This window comes from Chenopodium quinoa, unplaced genomic scaffold (genome assembly GCF_001683475.1).
Source record: "Chenopodium quinoa cultivar QQ74 unplaced genomic scaffold, ASM168347v1, whole genome shotgun sequence".
Classification (NCBI taxonomy): Eukaryota; Viridiplantae; Streptophyta; class Magnoliopsida; order Caryophyllales; family Amaranthaceae; genus Chenopodium; species Chenopodium quinoa.
Genome location: NW_018742733.1, coordinates 3048322 through 3068507, shown reverse-complemented (window position 1 = coordinate 3068507; position 20186 = coordinate 3048322). Strand labels below are relative to the sequence as shown.

Genomic DNA, 20186 nt, shown 5'->3' with positions numbered 1-20186 from the left:
TAATCCCCCAGCCTTTGATTAGTCAATTCATTTTGGGACAAGCTATTTTAAACGAAAACGTATAAATAACGCCTTCAATTTCTTTACCCGTACATTCAATACTCTTCCTTCCCCTCTCTCTTTCTCTCTCTCATTCAAAAACACACATTTCGTGCTCGTGTCCTTCATTTATCAGTAAATGGACTCAACAATGGAGGAAGAGGTCGACGAAACTGAATTTCAATCTCAGGTTTTGATTTCTCGCTCAATTTTAACATATAATTTCTTTTTAATTAATTGATTGGTTAATGCAGTTTATGATGAAAATTGCAATTCATAATGTCATCTACAAATTGAATGGCGAATTTTCTACTTTCATTTTCCTAATTGATACTAATATGCGTCGAAATTTTGAAGTAGAATTGCTAATTTACTTCGAATTTGGAAAAGAAAAGTGAATTTAGCTGATTTTTTTTTTTTTTTCTGGAATTTTTGATCTGTTTATATACATTGCAGTTATTTGATTAATTTACGCGAAAAGTAATTTGATGTAAGAAGTGGCGACCGCAATTTTTGTTAAATTTTTATGTATTTGGCCTATTTTTTTTTATTTGTGTGTTATGATTTGGCGTTTATTTGGATGAAGTGAATATGGGCAAAGTAATGTATTGGAAGTTGAGTATATAGGATCATCTAGGTCAGGTTTGATCAGATGTTTCGACGATAATTAGGTTTAAACATGAAGGTTAGAGAATTTGAAGAAGGATGCTGGTTGATGATGTGTGGAGGAATTGAGGTTTTTATGAATTGTGAGTTTTATGTAGAGTAATAAGTGGAAGACAGAATGAGATAAGCTTGGAGTTCATTTCCTAAGCAATTATATGTGTTTATGATGATGCCGAGGAAAGCTGCAATATACTTCATACTAACTTTTACACTTCCCAAACTAATAACCACATATGTTTGAAGTAAATAAATCTCAAAATTTGATAACTTAGATTATTAATTTTAAAAGAAGTATGTGGATTCATGTTGATATTACATTCATTGGAAAATGACTAGTATTCATAGTTTTTGATCCACAAAAGATAATGGTAGCCTGTTATTTTGTGAAGAGTTGAAATTTCTATACTCCTGCTTTCTATTTTTGATTAACCAAAAGAAACTTTGCAAATCTTTGGTTTTTTTAAATAAAGCATTCAGTTATGTACTACCTCCGCCCACGATTATCTGCACCAAATGTACTTTTTGTGGACTCCTAGGCAAAACTTTTAGTTTAGTTTAATTAAGTTTGGGTGGGTTTAATTAAATGGAGCAGTAAAAAGGAGGAAAATAGGAGAGAGAAAGTAGTCCCATATGTTCAAGTGTGATAGTGGGTTATAGTGAGTGGGAAAGAGGAGAGAGAAAGTGTTCCCATATGTTTAATTAAAAAAGGTTAAACAAATTAAAACAAAAAAGTAAGGGTAAGATGTCTTTTTACACTTTAAATTTTACTAAAAGAGGAAAGAAAAAAATTTGTTGCACATAATAGAGAGCACCCATTCATGGCAAATGTTGCAGATAATTGTGGGCGGAGGTAGTAAATAAGTTTAGAAAAGAAATCAGAGAACATAAGGCTGGCTTGGAGATTCCAATGGACTATTCAGATCTGTCTTGGGGAGTTGTATATTTAATCTTTTGATTCTGCTCTAATTTGTTATGCTCTGACTCAAATTAATTTGATATGCAGGTCTACATGGCATGTGTCATGCATGGTCATAGGTATTTTTTTCCTTACCAATGTATTATTTGCTAAAACCATTGGGAGGTTAATTATTAACAGTTGTTTTTCCTACTTGCGGCTTTGGTATTTGATGCTTGGGGTAGATAAACATGCCTGTGCTAAAGCTTTGTATCTTGTGTATTGATACTATGTCTCTTTTAAATGGCTGAATATTTAGTATTTAATAAATAGTTTATAAGATTTTGAAAAATGTGCTATATTTTCCCAAACTTTGTTGAATCTATTGTTTTGTTGTATGACAGAGTTGGAGTTTCCTATTATGATTCCAGTGTTCGACAACTTAGTGTGCTAGAAGTTTGGGAGGATGGTGCAGATTATTCATTTATTGATTTGGGTATGAATTTCATTTTCATATTTTTGTGATACATGATCTAGTAAAGCTGTAAAGGGATTGTTGGATTACTGATGTACTGTGTGTGGGTTGGAACCATGTAATAGACCATTGCCAATTGCTCTTTTTTTTTTTTATATATATATTCTTGCTGCCATTTCAATTCAATGTAATCATGTTTTTTTTATTTTGACTTTACTATATTTTCAGTGAAATATCAGGCACAGCCTTTGATCATTTACACCAGCACCAAAGTTGATGAGTCATTCTTATCGGCTTTACAAAGAAGTGGTATGTAAATTACTCTGTTATTTAGTTAAAGAAATGAAGGGTTGATCTCATTTCTTTTTAAAAATAGTGCAGATGGATTAAACTTTACTCCCACAGTGAAACTTATGAAAAGTTCAATTTTTAGCTATGAACAAGCTTGGCACAGGTGTGTATTCTCTCTCTATCCCATTGCATGTTTCTTGGGATACATCATACATGTTTGTTAGTTGAATTTTGGAAGGAACTTTTGGAGTATAGAGATCACCATGAGCATAATTAGCTGCCTATGTTGTTAAAGGAATGAGTAAATCCTTGCATCAGTGACTCATATTGTTGACTTCTTGCCAAAATTTGATGTGAAAAGCAGTGTATGAAATTGTGGATATATGTGTCCGACCAGTGAATTATTTGATTCTATCACACATGGCCTGACCAATAAATTGTCTTGATTCTCGGCATTGAAATTGTTGCGAGTCTGCGAGACTTGTTTAATCTACATATAAAGGGATTACTGGGCTATGAAAAAGGGAAAAGAAGGAAAACTGTGATCCACAAATCGTTTGAGATGCTGGCTCTTTCAATTGCATTCATTTACGTTTAATATGTCATTTTTGCTTCTCCCATTTTCACTTTATGCAGTTCCCTTGAGTTTTTAGCAGATAATCTGAGATGAAGAATATGACATGCCAAGTGACAGTTCAAGCAATATTGGTGTATTGTACTGTTGGATGGAGTCTACTGCTACTGTTGTCTGGATGTCATTACTAAGGGATTTCTTTGAAGGATGAGGAATTAAGCTGAGATTCTTGGGGAGTGGAATTAGGAAAAGATGATTTGTGCTTGTTATAGCAGCTAGAATTTGAAGAAGTTGACAACGCTTGTTCTTATGTTTAGTGGTTTACTTTTAAAATTTAGAATTCGATAAGGTCCTTCCACTTGATAGGTGCATTCTTTTCCTTTCTTTCTTTCCATTCTTCTTGATCCATCTTATGTAAAATGCAGATTGATATATCTCAGAGTTTCAGGAATGGATGACGGTTTGAGTGTCAAAGAGAGGATTGCTTTTGTAAGCCCCTTTTTCATAGTGACATGTATGCATGTGGAACATATTCAGCATCAAAGTGTGCATATACTGGGAATTTGGGAAACTATCTGGAACAATATATGGCTTAATAATCTGATATAACTTCCCTTTCCACAGATACTGCATCGATCATCACTAGAAAATTTATTATGCTGAATCTTTTGGAGAATCCCCATTCTCATGTTCTTATCTTTGTAATATCTCTGCTAATGATAGACACACCTTTTTTGTGCTCAATTTCTTTTTTATTTCCAAATTTGAAAAAAAAATACTACTTTTGCTGTATGGATTAATTACTCAATCAATGTTCAAAACATTTGTGCTGAATTATTCTTGAAATTTGGGCTCTTTATTTTAGCTGTCTATTCTTGATAATTTTTATTTAGAGTATGAAAGCAAATTTGTTTGGAAATAGTCATTAACTCATTCTTGTTGAATGTTTCATATTTGACTCTATTTCAGCTTAATTCTATGATGGATATTGCAAGTGAGGTTCAAGTTCGTGCTAGTGGGGGCCTTCTTGCAATACTGGAGAATGAAAGGATTGTGGATACCCTTGAACCAAAGGAGTATGGCGATGCATCTATTTCTATTGATTGTCTAACAGAGGTTTCACTGTATCCTATGTCATATGATTAAGATGCGCACTTTTAGAATCTGATCACTTGTTTATGTTGTAAATGAGAGGATAATGTGTTGCACACTTATTCCAAGAGTTGTTTACCCAGAGTTTTACCTAACCGGGATAGAAATAATTTCCTCAAACTGGACGCAGCAGCTCATGAAGCATTGCAAATTTTCCAAATAGACAAACATCCAAGCCATATGGGAATTGGTCGAGCAAAAGAAGGGTAAAATGCATCTTTTTGTTATGGTTCTTTTTGCCTTTCGAAGTTATCAAGTACTATTTTCTGATTGTAGGTTCTCTGTCTTCGGAATGATGAACAAGGTGCGGTACCTCAACATTTATTTTTTTGATTGACAAGGGTATTTTGCTATGTGTTTGATTCATTGCTACATTTTCTCAGTGTGTTACACCAATGGGTCGACGTCTCTTGAGGTAAACTAAACTGACAACATTGTGACCCACCAAAACAACTACAAGATTTGTTACTGAAAAAATTCTTGCAAACGGATATGTGTGCAGAAACTGGTTCCTCCGACCCATACTTGACCTTGAAATTTTAAACAGTCGGCTTGATGCTGTATCCTTTTCTTACCTGACTTTAGAAGACACTTTTGAGCTTTTGAACCCATGCTAATCTCATGTCTGCTTTTATGGTCTATGTCATAAGAGACAAGCTGTTGTAATGCTACATATTTACCATAGTTTTTGAGAAACTACCGAATGAAGCGCTTGAGGTATATGTCTTTTGTTTAGCTGCTTCATTTTATTAAATCCATATCCCTTTTGACATATATTCTAGTAAGAACATCTTGTTTCATGGGTGAATCTTTTTGTAATTTCTGAAATAATTTACCAGGCTGCATATTTTTATTTTATTTTGCTCTGATTAGTATGAGCTAGGTACAAAGGGCACGCAGCATACTTGCTTCCTCTCCCTAGTCTGCTTTATAAAAAGCTAAATCGCATGTATAGTATGTGTGATCTTAAAATTTATGCTTCAGATATTGAGGTTGTACAGGAGAACTATTTATACAGAAATATTTCTGCCACTACTGGACATAGGTTTACCCAACAGCATCTGAGAACAATGTAGTATTAGCAGTACAGATATTTCACATTCCTTAATTCTGTGAAGATATCATTTTTCTTGTGTTCTGAAGAGCTTATGACATCTATACGAGGAACACTTAAATCCATAAAAGATGTCCCCTACATACTGAAGGTACTATTGTCTATTTGTCTCTTCCTCTGATCTTTCGTCTATACTTTTTTGTCTGTTCAGATTTTTAGCCTTCAATGATCGGGTGTTTTTATTTTTATATGGTCATCTGTGTACACATCTATCAGTTATTCCAGTAAGAGCATTATGCATACGTGACTTTTAAATTTGGTGCGGTTTATGAAATCTTTTTTTTTTTAAATTTTTTTTAATTTTTTTTTTAACATAAAAATCCTATACCATGAAAATTGCAGTTATGCATTTGCTACTCTTGGAAATGTTTCCTTTGATTATAGATGCAAATGCAATGTAAAGTGCATTTTCTAATTGCCAAAAGTTGGTCACACATTTCATTTTTTTTTTGATGGAAGAAATTCAATTCCCCAAGCTCTGTATGCACAACCAGTGACTGGGCAGCTTTTCTTAAGGTCAGCTTAATTTTAATGTCTCTCATTTTTTCTATTATTTGTACTCTGAAACATTTTATCAAGTACCTATAAAACCATGGAATAATATTTTACAGGCCTGGTCCATCATGTAGATATATTTGGGATTTTTTTTTTTTTTTTTTTTTTTTTTTTTTTTTTTTTTGTGAATCTGATTTATTCTATAAGCCATCACTTGATGGCCGATGTTTTCTAAACTTCTAAGTTTGACTATGTGATTTCTACTTGTCGTGCAACACAGTTTATAGAGTTTCTGTTCTGTCAAAGTAGGCAATTATAGACTTATAGTTGCATTAGCCTGTCATGTCAAAATTTCTTGTTTAATATTGTTCTAAGCACTGTAGTATGATATACATATCTCTGTCTGTATGTCATTTTAAAGGTATGCATTGATATACAGTGCACCATAATTACTGATTAATAGGCTGTTTGGCATTCAACTTAAGTTTGTCTATGTAAAACACTTGGGTTTCTTTTGTTCCCTCCTTGACCAGTTGTTTGCTAGTTCTTGTACTTTGTTAAATTATCATCATGCTTACGGTGTATGATATTAACCTTCTGTTCTAGAGCCTTTCTTCTCTCCTGCACCTGAACAAGATATTCGAAGTTGGCATTTCTGAAAGTTTGAGGGGGCATGCCAATCAATTTTATCTGGATATTGCCGAGAAGGTAACAATTGATGATGATACTTTCAATCTCTATGCTTTAAATGTTATAAAGATGTGGCAACTCTTTATCATCTTTATTAATGTTTCAGGCAGCCTCATGTGTTACAACAGAGCTCTCTTATATATATGAACTGGTAATGCTCTTTAATTCCTTCCAATACTCTTGCTTATCTGTTACCACCTCCATCCCTAAATGTCTTGCAAATATTGCTATATCAGCTGATGAGAGCATTTTGCAGCCCATATAATGAGGCCACTGAGGTTGAAGTTATCTGCTGTGACTGCATTAATTAAACTCTTGATTGAAACAAATTTGGTAGTGTTGATGATCATCCATCAAGACCTTTTTCCTAGGTTTCTCAAGCATATAGGAATTTTCTTGCATTTTTTGCGGTGGGCCTTGTTGGCTGTCAATATGTTCCTTAATTTCATCTACAGCATTAATTCCAATACCTCTAATGGCAAGATCATCTGTAACTAGAGTGGTAAGGAATATTAGTATAAAAGTTGCTAAGCACCAATATTTTGGGGGAGAGGCACTTTAGGTAGTAGAAATGTAGAATTATAACTAACTTGTTAGTAGCTTGAAAGAGTAATATAGGTAGTTTGTTAGGGAGAGAGAGTTACTTGGAATAATATTGGGAGTTTATCATTAATTTGCTTACATTTTGGAAGAAAACGAGCCTCTCAAATGCTTGTAACTATCTTTTATTATTGCTGTTTTAATCAATTGAACTTAATATTCTTCCCTTTTCATCTACCGTTGTCGATTCAACGGCGTCTAAGCTAAGTTAAATCATTGCAAAAGCTTACGTGAACCAAATGAACAATGTATTGTTTGATTATTTGTTTGGGTAGTCCTTTTGTATTCATTTATCTGTCTACTTCTTGGTAGGGAAGGTCAGCTATATTGTGCCTTTTTTTTACAATTAATGAAAGTGGAATAATTGTAAGTCTGTAATTACCCTCAGCTTTTTATAAGAGTTGTAAAGCATCTTGATAGCATATCTTCTTGCTACTGCAAGCATAGCCAAAAGTAGATAACAATGTCATAGCAAAGAGAGTGTACTTTGTCATACATCATGGTCCTGGAAATTAAACCTTTTTATATTAGACACTTTCTAAGTTGTTTTCTCCGTTAATATTTTTCTCATCCACATAATATTGTGGCAATGATATTTTATCTGTAGTGTTGTGTACTTAATGGCCGTCAACAAGATAATATCGATTATGCAGGTTATTGGCATCATTGATGTCACTAGAGAAAAAGAGAAAGGTTACGGGACAATTGTCAAAGAGGGTTTCTGTGAAGAGGTTAGTTTTCTAGTGCTTCACTTCTATGCTGAATACTGTATGTTGCATTGTCTCTGCATTGCCTTTGTTTTTAACCTCGCTCTATGTTTTCTTTCAGTTTTACTTGTTGGACTCGTGTTCATTTTACTTTTCTAAAGACATTGTTCTGTATTAAAAAGCGAATATTTTCTTTATTTATTATGATATCCATGAACTGATGCGCCTAATCAATATTCAATGTTTCTTATGTAGTTAGATGAACTGAGACAAATATACGAGGAGCTGCCTGAACTTCTGGAAGAGGTAGCTATTAAGTAAAAAAAGTCATCAAAGGGAGCAGTTTTCACATTCCTGGCTATGTCCATGTCCGACTTCATAGCAATTGTTCAAATGTGTAGGTGTCGTCACTGGAGCTTGCACGACTGCCTAATTTGCAACGCGACGAGCATGTTCCATCTATTGTTTACATACATCAAATAGGTGGGTTTACAATCTGCGCTCTTGTGCCTGGGTTTAATTATGTCTTTTATAGTCTTTACAACATCAAATAGGCTGACAGCATGCATAAGACATCTTACAACTTTAGATCTTAGGTGCCTATTTATATGCTTCCTTGCCTGATAATAATTTGTGGACAAGATTGATCAAATCAGCCTATTTCCAATGTTTAGCAAGAGAATGCAAGATCCATACTTGTTTCCCTGAATCCGGTGACCTCTTAATTTTGACATTTGTCTTTGCAAGATAATGCTTTGTCTGGCTTTTCTTGCTAGATGTGATTCCGTCTCATGTTGATACTATTCTTTTTCATGAATCTGATCCAGAATTTCATTCTTTTTACTACCCAAACCTTATATTCCCTGGCCCTATGAGATTCCAAGTATCTTATAGACAACTTTGTATGTTTTTCAGGATACTTGCTGTGCAAACTTGATGAAAAATTTGATGAGTGTACTCTACAGACGCTTGAAGATCTTGAATTTGCTGTAAGTGTAGCGGATCTCACTGAAAATGTTACTACAAAAAGTTAGCAATAGTACTTTAGGAACTGAGGTGTCAGCTCTAATGCAGTTTTCTGATGGTGAAAATGAGCCAAAAAGGTTTTTCTATCGTACCTCAAAGACACGGGAGTTGGACAACCTTCTTGGGGACATATATCACAAAATTCTGGGTATCTTCCATTGTACTTGTTTTCATGGCCTGGTGTTATACTGTAATGTACTGGCAGCTTGAATTACATTTGACAAGACAGATCAGAGAGGGTTACTGTCTTATTTATCGTGTGAAATATAAATTTGCAAATGTTCCCAGGGATATTTTATATAATTGTTTTCTTTAATTGTGTTAGACATGGAGAGGGTGATTACAAGGGACCTGATATCACATGTTCTCTTATTCTCAACACATTTGCTTAAAGCTATGAACTTTGCAGCAGAACTTGACTGGTAAATTCAAGCTTTATGGTTGAATGTTGTCATTTATGTGGTCTGGTTCATTGGCGCTATTTCTGACATCAAATTATTGTTTTCATTCGTAGCTTTTTGTCTTTGGCTTTGGTTGCTCGACAAAACAACTATGTAAGGCCTAATTTGACTACTGATGCCATACTGAATGTACAAAATGGAAGGTTTTCTAACATACTGCTGCTTCTTATGTTCTTGATATTGAAATGAGTTGCTCTTTATAAAAGAATTCCTGATAAGAATGCATTTTCGCCAGACATGTTTTGCAGGAAATGACAGTAGATACGTTTATCCCAAATGACACAAACATACTTGATGAAGGTCTGAGTATTCACATTTCACCACGCTTTCTTGTCATTTTCCTAGCTGACATTCATCTGAACTGAATCAGAATTATTATCTAATCAGTCATCATTATATATGACTCAAATTGTGCATTTTATATTTCTCAGGAAAAATTAATATCATAACTGGTCCAAACTATTCTGGGAAAAGCATCTATATAAAACAGGTCTGCTATTATCTTAACTTATTACTTTTACATCCCCCTTCCTTAGTTTGGATTCTTTGAAAAACCTATTTAGTCTTTGAATAGCTTTGAGTAAGGCTGCATACCATTCGACCTTTATAAATTTAACCTTGAAGAAATTCAATTAGATTGTTGTTGCTATAATCGTTTGATTGCACCTTCCTTTGATTAAATCTAAGTGGCCATTTGGTCAAACTTTAGATGTAAAATCCACACTTTCTAAGGAAAATGCACATCTTAGAAAATTGCATTTTTGGAAAGTGCCCAAAAGGGCAGAAACTGTACATACAAAAAGTTCTATTGAAAATTAGAACTTTACCTTTATTTATTTATTTATTATTATTATTACTTTCCCCGTTTTTCTTTTATTGTACCATAAAGACTTTTACACTATTCACATAATGTTCTTTGACCATCATTTGTGATTTATTCATAAGGGAGAACATACTCATGTGGGATCTAGTTAGATTCGTCTTGAAATCTACATTTCAAATATCTAATTTTTATAATTTTTACAAAAAGTGTAATTAAAGATATTAATGGGCAAAGTAATGTATTGGCAAGCGTGAAATCACTTATGGTGCGATAAAAAAAGAACGAAGGAAGTATTATTTTTTCAGATTTCTTCACTTTCTTGTGTCTGATTTACTCATGAAGTAAAATTTATGATGACAACTTTTAATATTTAGATTTCTTTTGTATAACCTTGGTCTCCTCTAAATTTCAATAAATATTGCAGTATTATGAGAAAAGTATGGACCAATATCATAACTAGCTCTGCTGAATTTCAACTATAGATTTTTAATTTTGCAATCTTCTTTCAAAGGTCACAGTTGTGAAGAGATTTTTGAGTTTGGTTTGATTAAAAAGATACATTCACCTTGCTCCGAATCGTGCCTTCCAAGAATTCTTATGCTACAATGCAAACTTCTGTTATTATTGGCTTATTTTGAAGGGTTGAAATTGAGATTGTTTATTCATTTAAGATGCAAACTTCAACTTTAATGCTTGGTTTTGGGAGCTTTAATTTTAAGATTTTGGCCAAATATGGATCACAAATTCTGTTGTAAAATACTATGGACTATGGAGTACCTTTTCCTTTTCAACTTTGCAGATTTGAGTTGTATGATTTGGACCCTTGTTATCTGTAAATATCTTTTGAGTCTAGAATATATGAAGTATTTTATTATGTAGGGTTTTTAATGTTTCATTGAATAGAAAAAAAGAGAATGAATAGGTAAAATACAGTTTCAACCTTTATGTATATGGACTTATGGAGGCTTCCTACTGCCTCAAGAAGTGTTATAGATTGTACAAGATGGTTGTGTTTCATATTTATTCTTTTCTGCAGGTAGCCTTGATTGTTTTCCTCTCTCACATTGGGAGTTTTGTACCTGCGGATGCTGCTGTGGTAGGATTAACTGATAGGTATGTTTATGATGGTCACATGCCTCTTTATGTGCTGGTGGCATATTTTTATAGCTATGATAGGTTTTATTATACTTATTGACAGGATATTTTGCGCAATGGGAAGCAAGCTCATGGCTGCTGAACAGTCTACATTTATGATTGATCTACAGCAAGTAGGCATGATGTTGAGGTATACATTTGTGAGAAATTGCTGAAAGTAATATTTGTGCTTGCTAATTTAATCATTTTGTTCTTAAATACTGCTAGTCCATTTCTGGTAATTCTACTGGTCGATTGGTCATCATATCTGTATTTGAATTGAAGTTTGGGGTGAAATGTCTTTTATATCTGTTAAATATTGAATTTCTTTGCTTCGTTATGGAAACAAGTTTACTAGTGTACTTTGGAATTTTGATCTAGCTTTGTAACAATAAGGAAATCAATATAAACTTTGATAGGCAAGCTACGTCACGATCTCTATGCCTTTTGGATGAATTCGGTAAAGGCACACTTACAGAAGGTGAAATTTTATCGCTTCTTTTAAAATTGTATCTCTTCTCTTCCAGACATTATGCTCAATAGATATTGCATCTCATGTCTTTTTCAGATGGTGTTGGTCTTCTTGGTGGAACTGTGAACTATTTTGCTGGTAATGATGATACTCCAAAGGTTAGAGATTGAATTTTCTCCCCTGAGTTTTCAGTCCTTCAGCTAACAAGGCACAAAAGAAAAGGAGCTTATTGACTGAGTAACATCAATAAACTGTTGACTGTTGATCATTTGAGTAAATTTGAGACCTATATTACTGTCTGTGCTAGAGATATCTGACTAACTATATGCACTGATACAACTATGAGTCTCTCTATTCCATCTGTGCTTGAAAGGTTCTTGATCTTGTGACTCTTGTCTTCTGTATATCTGTACATTTATAGATCTATCCTCTTTCCATCACTAACCATCATTTATAGTTGTACTTTAGTTTGGTTTGCATTTTTGTAGGGAAGGGGAGGGCAAAGAAAAGAGTGGTAGGGAAAAGGAGGTGAGAGGAGGGAAAGGTTTGAATGTGATTCCATTTCCCTTCCAAATTTATTTGAAAGGGGGAGAATTTGGTTCATTAATAGGCGAAAGAACCTGGATCCCTTCAGTTATATTTTTCCTATATATATCTTCATCAAAACACACTATAAAGGGTGTATTAAGAAAGCCAATCATAAAAAAATGAGTAACTTTTTTAAGAATGTGATTATTTTTTCCAGCCATCATAAAATTGCTCATCTGACCATTAGTTCTGGTCTTTTGAACGGAGGGAGTACATTCCAAGTATAAAAATTTGTTTCTTCAAACTATATATTATTATAACCAAATTTATGGTAATTGCTGAATTGGATGGCTCTCTTGAGAGATAAATTGAAGTTAGTTCTTTGAGGCATTCTCCCTAAAGATTGGTGGAGTTGATGCGTCCTGGTATTTTTGCTTGTCTTATTTGAGTACTCTCTCATGGGATTTTAACATTTTGCAGCGTCTTTCATTTTCTTTTGTTTTCTTCTATAATATAGTTATTTGATGGTTTTTATACTCTACCACCCTTGATGTGTAAATTAAGTCCTAATATCTTTGTTACATGTAAAGATTTTAATCATAGTTATTAACTACAGTCCTTAAAAAATTTATTGATTGACCTTCCACATAATCGTCAAGGCACTGCCCTATTTGGAATTTTGCCAAACTTGATAGACCAGTCTATTTCCTGGAAGATGGCTGAAGTTAGAAGTTGTTCATGGCCTTTCCAATTCTCCCCTCTATTAAAATGAAAACAGAAAGGGCAAGAGGGAAGTGAGAATTCTAGAGTTCTGCTTTCTGCAAAATAGCTCTTGAATTCTATATTATGTGCTTTTGGAAATATTATTGAACCAATTGAGTTTTACAGTAACTGTATATTAGCACAAAGTTGTACTACCATTTGTAGCATTAACCTTCATGTCTTGACTGATGAATCTGACTTTTTGGTATGGTTAGAGAGTCTTAATATTGACAGGAGTTTTGACTTTCAGCTCATGACACTGACTTTGATTTGCAGGTTTTTGTTTGCACTCATTTGACTGAAATATTTCACAAGAATTTGCTGCCAAAGGTTTTTTATTTGCCAATCTCTTAGTACTACTGAATCATGGATTTTTTGGTAACCCAACTGAATAATGACATTTCTTTGAACTTTGTGCAGTCTGAAAAAATCAACTTCTACACGATGAGTGTGCTGAGACCTGAAGAAAGCAGTATGCCTTCAGAAGACATTGTGTTTCTGTATAGGTACCTTTCCGTAGCATACTGATCATATCCTTTCCATTTTCTTTATTTACAATACATGTCTGTGTGAAGATGCCATTCGACCCAGTCATAGCTGTTCATAATCTTTTCTTTTATGATTTTATCTACTTTAAGTCCTGTGATTCAAAGAAATCTTAAGTAGTACTCCGTATTAGTTGTTATTTATTTCTAATTTTCCCTCTGAAAGACATTCTGTATGAACTAATTTATTTCTGAATATGCAATGACACAGATTAGTTCCAGGACAGGCACACTTGAGTTATGGTAAGTGCTTTTTTATTTTTATATTTAACCAAATTATTAAGTTCACACTCTGAGAGGTTTCTTAATTCAAATATCTTCTTCTTTGCAGGCCTACATTGTGCAATGCTTGCTGGTATGTCTTAGATTTAATTTTTCATGATTAAGTTGGATTGCACTTCCATTTATATCTGGAATTGCTGTTTAGTCACAATAATAGATGCGCACTGCAACAGCATGCTCTTGATATCATTGTGATTGATATTGTTCTGCTTCCAAGCTGTGTTTTACGTAGGTTGGGTGGGTTGGGGGTGTGAAAATTTCACTATCTAGTTGCGAGTATAAACATCCTAGTCTTTGTTTAACTTCACACAGGTATTTCTAATGATGTTGTAAAAAGAGCAGCTGAGATACTGGATGCAACTGGGAAGGGTAATCATGTTGAGCGACTCTCAAATGAGAATATACAGGCTCAAGATCAACAATACCAGGTGTTGTTTCTTATCTGTCTAATGTCATTTGAACTCTTCCTTTCATTTTTAAATGTATACAGGCTCAAGATCAGCAATACTAGGTGTTGTTTCTTATCCTTATAATGTCATTGAAGCCCTTATTTCATCTTTGGTCCTGGCAAGAGCGTGGACTCTTGAATTGTCATTCTCGATTTAAATCATAGAAATTTATTAAGATAGCCAAGTTCGACTCTTGCTTACGTATTCATGAGATTATAAGAGTATGTGGTGTTTATTTTTTATTTTTATTGTTAATTACAATGTCATTATGCAGGAAGCACTTGAGAAACTATTGGCATTTGACGCTAGCCATGACAGCCTCGACCTGTTTTTTGAAGGTATGTTTCGTGCTTCTTAGGCAAGACAAGACTCAGATGTTTTGCAATTCTCACGCTTTAAGACTGGACCTTTACTCCACTTTCAAAATTCCGTTTGATGATTCGACATCTTTAATTTAATTTATTTGAACGGAATCACGAAACTTGTTTATAATTTCCGTAGCACTTTCCAATCTACTACTCCGTACTACATACAATATTATGTCTTCACCAACTTGGAATACTAATTTGTTGGCAACGGCAGTTAATGCTTGTAACACTACTTTACAGGGCCACCAATACAAAAATATAGCGCTAATTTTGCTCCAATAGTGATAATTAACACTACTTAACATTTCACCTTATCTTATCTATTAGTAATAATTAGACATTTTCTATTACACTATGCCCAAAATTAACGTTTGATTTGGTTTGGTCTTTTTTTATTTTTATTTTTTAAAAAAATCGAATCAGATTGGTTTGGATTGGACCGAATAGTAATACATTTTGGATTTGGTTTAAAAATCTCAAACAAATTAATATGGATTGGATACGGTTTAGGGTATAATCCAAACTGTAAACCGAACCTTCGCCACTACGCTTAACCCTAGATAGGGATTTTACTCACAGATATTAGCAAAAACAAAAACAATAATCAATTAAAGATATAAGATCATATCCTGTTTTGACTTTCATGTTTGACAAATATTCTCATTAATATACTTCCTTTGTATTTTCAAGTGTTTTTGACCAATATAATATTATCTGAAAATAACAATAGTGTAATATATAAAAAGTAGTTATTCGAAAGATATATGTTGAGATTATTTTAACAAATATCTAAATGATCCTATTTTATACTCCGTATTATGTATTTCGTATAAAGCATAAACATTGGTCAAAGTGGTATATATAGTGCCAAAATCATAATGTGAAATAGCGAAAGGAATATAATAGATATAATCATGTGAGATATTGTTACATTTGTCTCAATCATTGTGCAGTTTTATTATATCATTTTTTTTAATGAAATTGATGTATGATGTTAGTTTTAAACATTGTGTAAATTCAAAACGGGAACCACAAAAGAAAATGGAGGGAATATTGCATAATTCCATCGATTTTCACAATGTCATACGCATAATCTATTAGGGAAATAAACCAAAATAAGCACATGTTAAAAGATACGATTGTATGTAGAACTTGTAATTAAACAAAATGTTTTTAACACGCAAGTTTAATCATTAGTAATTTTATTATTACTACACACTTCACAAGTTCATAAAAAATACTCCTATTACAATGCTGCCTTATTCAAAGTCACTTTCTTGGCCATGACAGGAAAAAGTGACAAAAAACCTAACTTTAAGCCTGACAGCTTAATTACTTTATGAAAAATGAAATAAAAATTACAAGAACTGATTTTGGTACTTCCGAAATTGATTTTGGCATTTTTAGTACTCCCTAGTAGGTAAAACCCGGAAAATCATGACCTGTTTTACGAGTAAATACTAAACGAAAGTTCTGTAACTGCTATCATTAAAATATTGATGAGAAAAAGTGTCCCACTTTATTAACTACTGAATGAACGCCTTCTGCGAAACGATGCATTCCGTCTGCTATAATATGACCCAAATGAGAAACTTGGTCATGAACAACGTGAACAATTTTTTTTGCTACATCTACAACTTCATGACCAACTTCGTCTACAACCTCTGGAATTTCTTCGACGAGAAAATCTGCGGCATCTTTCAAGCCATGGTAAACATTCACTACCACATGCTCTAGATTATCAACTACTTCGCTGAAAATTTTCTGTATCAATGCATCACGTATAAGGTTCTTCAGCCAGCCCTTTTTCCCTAAAAACTTCGGCGCGGACATTACCAAACTTTTTTTAGTCGTTTCTGTTGCATACAACTGCGATTGCAAAACACAAGAAAATTTGATCAATTGGTCCCCAAAAAAAAGGCTTACAAAGCATGAATGTAGTGGTCGTTTGAAATTTTTATGTTGGATGTAGTGTTTTGAATTATGGTTGTCACTGAAAGTATTATATCCTTATTTTTTGCTACTACTTTTGCATTTATTTAAGAGGTTAAGGGTCTATTCTCATTAACTGAGCTGAACTGAACTGAACGAAATATTTTATAAGAGAAGGAAATTAGGAGCTGAACTGAACTGAATTGAATTTCAACGTAAGAGAACAGACCCTAATTGTATATATAATGGACTAGTACAGATTAACTTATAACCTACTATGGTAATAATAATTAATTATTTACTACCTCTATTTAAGGCTAGCTGTAATCACTTTATGAATACATGTATGCTGTAGTAGTAAACTTTTTTTTATAAATACATGAAGAATCTTATATGGAGCAACTAGAAGGATTTGAAGTGAAAGGGAAAGAAAAGCTTGTTTGCAAGTTGAAATGGATTTTACTACCTTTGTTGCAAATAATAAGAAATAGATGTAGTATAAAACATGCATTATTTAGCAGCAGATTACAAATTGACTTACCATTGGCATTGTACCATCATCTTTGAGAGCTGTGGTGGCATTGAAAACTTTCTTCACTTGTCCTCGTAATAATCCAGCGTTCGCCATCTTACCGGTGAAATAATCCAAGGCGTCGATCCAATGTTGAAGGTCTAATTTCAGCATCCTTATTAGCATAGTAAAGAGATTTTGGAGGTGGTGTTGCTCAGTTTTATTTATCGTTGGTGAAGGGTTAACCAAACATCTTGCTAACATGTCAAAGTGTGACTCAATAGCCAAAATAAATTCATTTTTTAAATGGTCATTAATACTATGATTTGAAGAAGGTTTACTACTGTCAGGGAAGCACCAAACAACTAACCAATACCAAAGGGTTAATAAACAGACTGTAAATTTGGGTTGTTCATGAATGTGATCAAAACTATCTCTCAGCGTGCTTGTGCTCTTTGTATCATTCGCGTGCACCAGAAGGCGGTGTTGGTAATCCTTAAGGACATGGCTAATGGATACAACTTCCTCCATCAAGGAATGAAGCTCCCCCATCCATACCGCATGCGGGATTCCGGATTCCAAGACGATGCAATTGAAGTGTCTTGCTATTTCAGGGATGTTGTTGATGTGGTGATCATGAATGGCAATACGAAGGGGTTTCATGGAGTGGTAGATTGATCCCAATGCTTTGTGTATCATCGGAGACCTGCTCAACATTTTGGCATATTTGTTTGTTGAATCTGCGAAGAACCATGCAAATTTGCAATGCCATAGGGACAAAATCAAGGCAGAATTTTGGTCTACTGATCCTCTCATGCTGATTGTTTGACTTGATAAATAAGCTGTAACATATAAGACCAAAATAAAAAAAATAATAATAAAATTGGTGAGAAACAACTAACAACCTATAACATACAAGTATATGTGAATAAAAAGTGCATGCTGCAATAACACCAACTATTTCTAAGTTGCACTGTAGAACAACACATACTATGTATTGCAGATGTAAATTACAACACAAACTTCGTCCAAGTGTGCACACAATGACATATTGACACAAACTATTTCTAAGGTAAAAAAAAAAAAAGATGGCATCAATTTTTAACCATTTATGCTTCAATATACTCCATCCGCCCCTAATTTTTTTTCCCCGTTTGATTTATCACGGTCTCCAAGACATGTCTTAATTACAACGATATAACTCCATTTCTATACACGTAAAAATTATAAATACTTGATATTAATAAAAATATACCATGAGATGAATCCAACAAAATCTCGCTTGACTATATTAATACTTATAGATTAATAGATATTTATGGTCAAAATTTTCAAAGTTGAACCTATTATTTACAATGGGGCAAAAAATAAGGACGTAGGGAGTAGTAGTTTATGTCATTGTGTGCAGCCTTGGTCGGAGTTTTTGCTGCCTTTTGTACCTGCAATATTTTATGTTGTTATATGCAGCTTTATATGTACTACGTAGTTAATGTTGCTGCCGATTTCCCTATCTAATTTCAAATAAAATTAATAAGTTGCATGTAAGAATATATATCCCCATTTGCCCCCATTTTTTTGCCCCATTGCAGTTTGGCGAGTTAAATTTTAAAATAATTGAGTGAAATTAAAAAAATTTATACAGTAGCAGCGTACTTACTATATATTATATGCTCAATTAATGAATAGACTTGATCGCTAGGGCATGTGTAGAGTGCAGTGTTTTTATTTGAGAGGAGATTGGCAATTTGGCAGTGTAGTTCACTAGTTCTTGCTGTGTTCTTTCACCAGACTTAACCTATTTATAGAAGCCGTGACTCTATTTCCAACACTCAATTTTTTTTATCCACAAAAAATCCTAAATGAAAAAAAAAGTTTTGAAGGGAACGAACTAGCTAGCCACTTATAGAAAACCAATTTCTAATTATTGGATCGTGTACAAAATTTAAATCGAGACCTCTTGTCTGTTGATTACTAAAGCCAGGTCTAGATTGGTTTGGATCGGATTTTTGAGGGTTTGATCACTGGTCCAAGATATTTTAGGATTCGGTTTGGTCTCAATTCATTCCAATCCCTGTCTTACCCCTCTTCGATTTTGAGCCAATGTATAATCCTACCAATGTGTATGTGGCTAGTAATAAACTTGGTTATGCAATGTCAACATATAATCTGGATAAATTCAAGTTTTTCTCTGAGATAAATTTGTGAATATATCTTCTCTCACAACCTAATCATTTTCTTTTATTTTTTGAATGATAAAAGTAAATTAATAAAGTAGTACATAAATCAATGCATAAAGGTGTGAGAGGAGATAAACTGAAATGTTAATCTCTGATATTAACTAGGGCTCCTCTATATAATCCTATTTGAACTCATTAACGTGTCACCCTACCAACTAATTACGTTTGTCGTAATACTTCATTGATTTTTGTGTATAATTTGGATTTGTATTATGTTTTTAATTTGCATTTTTTATTTGTTAGTCGTTTTTACTTCATTTTTATTGTTTACATGTCGTCAGTATATTGCATTTGTAATCTTATAGTAATGGGATTATCTTAAATTATATTATAGTGGCAACTAACGCAGACGAAACACAGAAGCTAAAGCAATGCAGAAGATGAGGTTTTATGATATGGGGGTGGGTAGTGTTTCAGTGTTTGGCTGCATGGGATACTTGGATTGTCCACAATTTTGATATTGTTTTTTTCCATTCCCATACTTGCTCAATATATTTATTGTTATTGTACTAAAAAGTTTGTTATTTAATCTTTCTGGTTATTCTTTGAATATTTTTTATCTTACAAATACTATTTATTAAAATAATGTAGATATCATCATCCCGTGAAAAAAAAAATGTAGATATCATCATACTAATATTGACCATGGGTATTTACAATGTCAACTAATAAGTGAAATTCAAATAGAATTTTTAGGAAAGAAAAGTTATTTTATAATTTTATATTGGATAATAAACTTCCAACATTTCGTATGTAAGAAATTAATTATACAATAATTTTCAATGGATATCCCATAATTCTAATATTTTACATCATAAAATTGTTTATAAAGTACAGAGTAATTAACTTAAAGCAAGATCCATTAATGATACTATTAAACGCGGATCTGGGCCGCACCCGCAAATTAAGAGAGAGAGTCCACTTCACAAGTCCAAGGAGATTCCATCCCAAAACCATA

At 33.3% G+C, this 20186-nt stretch overlaps 2 protein-coding genes across 5 annotated transcripts; one reads left to right on the top strand and one right to left on the bottom strand.

Annotated features, from left to right (window-relative positions):
* Positions 1-6: 6 nt before the first annotated feature.
* Positions 7-14827, top strand: LOC110723865 (DNA mismatch repair protein MSH5). Of its 4 annotated transcripts, XM_021903257.1 has the most exons (34): positions 8-229; positions 1709-1740; positions 2005-2096; positions 2304-2384; positions 2457-2529; positions 3366-3429; positions 3910-4064; positions 4197-4298; positions 4369-4396; positions 4476-4507; positions 4595-4652; positions 5211-5297; positions 5666-5722; positions 6308-6409; positions 6498-6542; positions 7645-7722; positions 7954-8004; positions 8100-8181; positions 8614-8687; positions 8773-8872; positions 9050-9146; positions 9239-9328; positions 9421-9485; positions 9617-9675; positions 11045-11121; positions 11207-11293; positions 11562-11623; positions 11711-11772; positions 13181-13234; positions 13325-13410; positions 13661-13692; positions 13781-13804; positions 14044-14159; positions 14455-14827. In XM_021903257.1, the coding sequence occupies exons 1-34, from the start codon at positions 179-181 to the stop codon at positions 14536-14538; spliced, it is 2439 nt and encodes an 812-aa protein (XP_021758949.1). In that variant the 5' UTR covers positions 8-178; the 3' UTR covers positions 14539-14827. The 4 variants fall into 4 exon arrangements, with proteins under 4 accessions (XP_021758950.1, XP_021758949.1, XP_021758951.1 ...); XM_021903258.1 differs by lacking the exon at positions 5666-5722 and having other exon boundaries at positions 7-229; XM_021903259.1 differs by having other exon boundaries at positions 9-229; positions 2005-2384; positions 2452-2529.
* Positions 14828-15722: 895 nt separating this feature from the next.
* On the bottom strand, positions 15723-18758 carry LOC110723582. The gene is made up of 3 exons (XM_021902929.1): positions 18649-18758; positions 17022-17833; positions 15723-16417 (listed from the first exon to the last, which is right to left on the bottom strand). Exons 2-3 carry the CDS (start codon positions 17805-17807, stop codon positions 16037-16039), a joined length of 1167 nt encoding a protein of 388 aa, XP_021758621.1. The 5' UTR covers positions 17808-17833; positions 18649-18758; the 3' UTR covers positions 15723-16036.
* Between the last annotated feature and the right edge of the window lie 1428 nt (positions 18759-20186).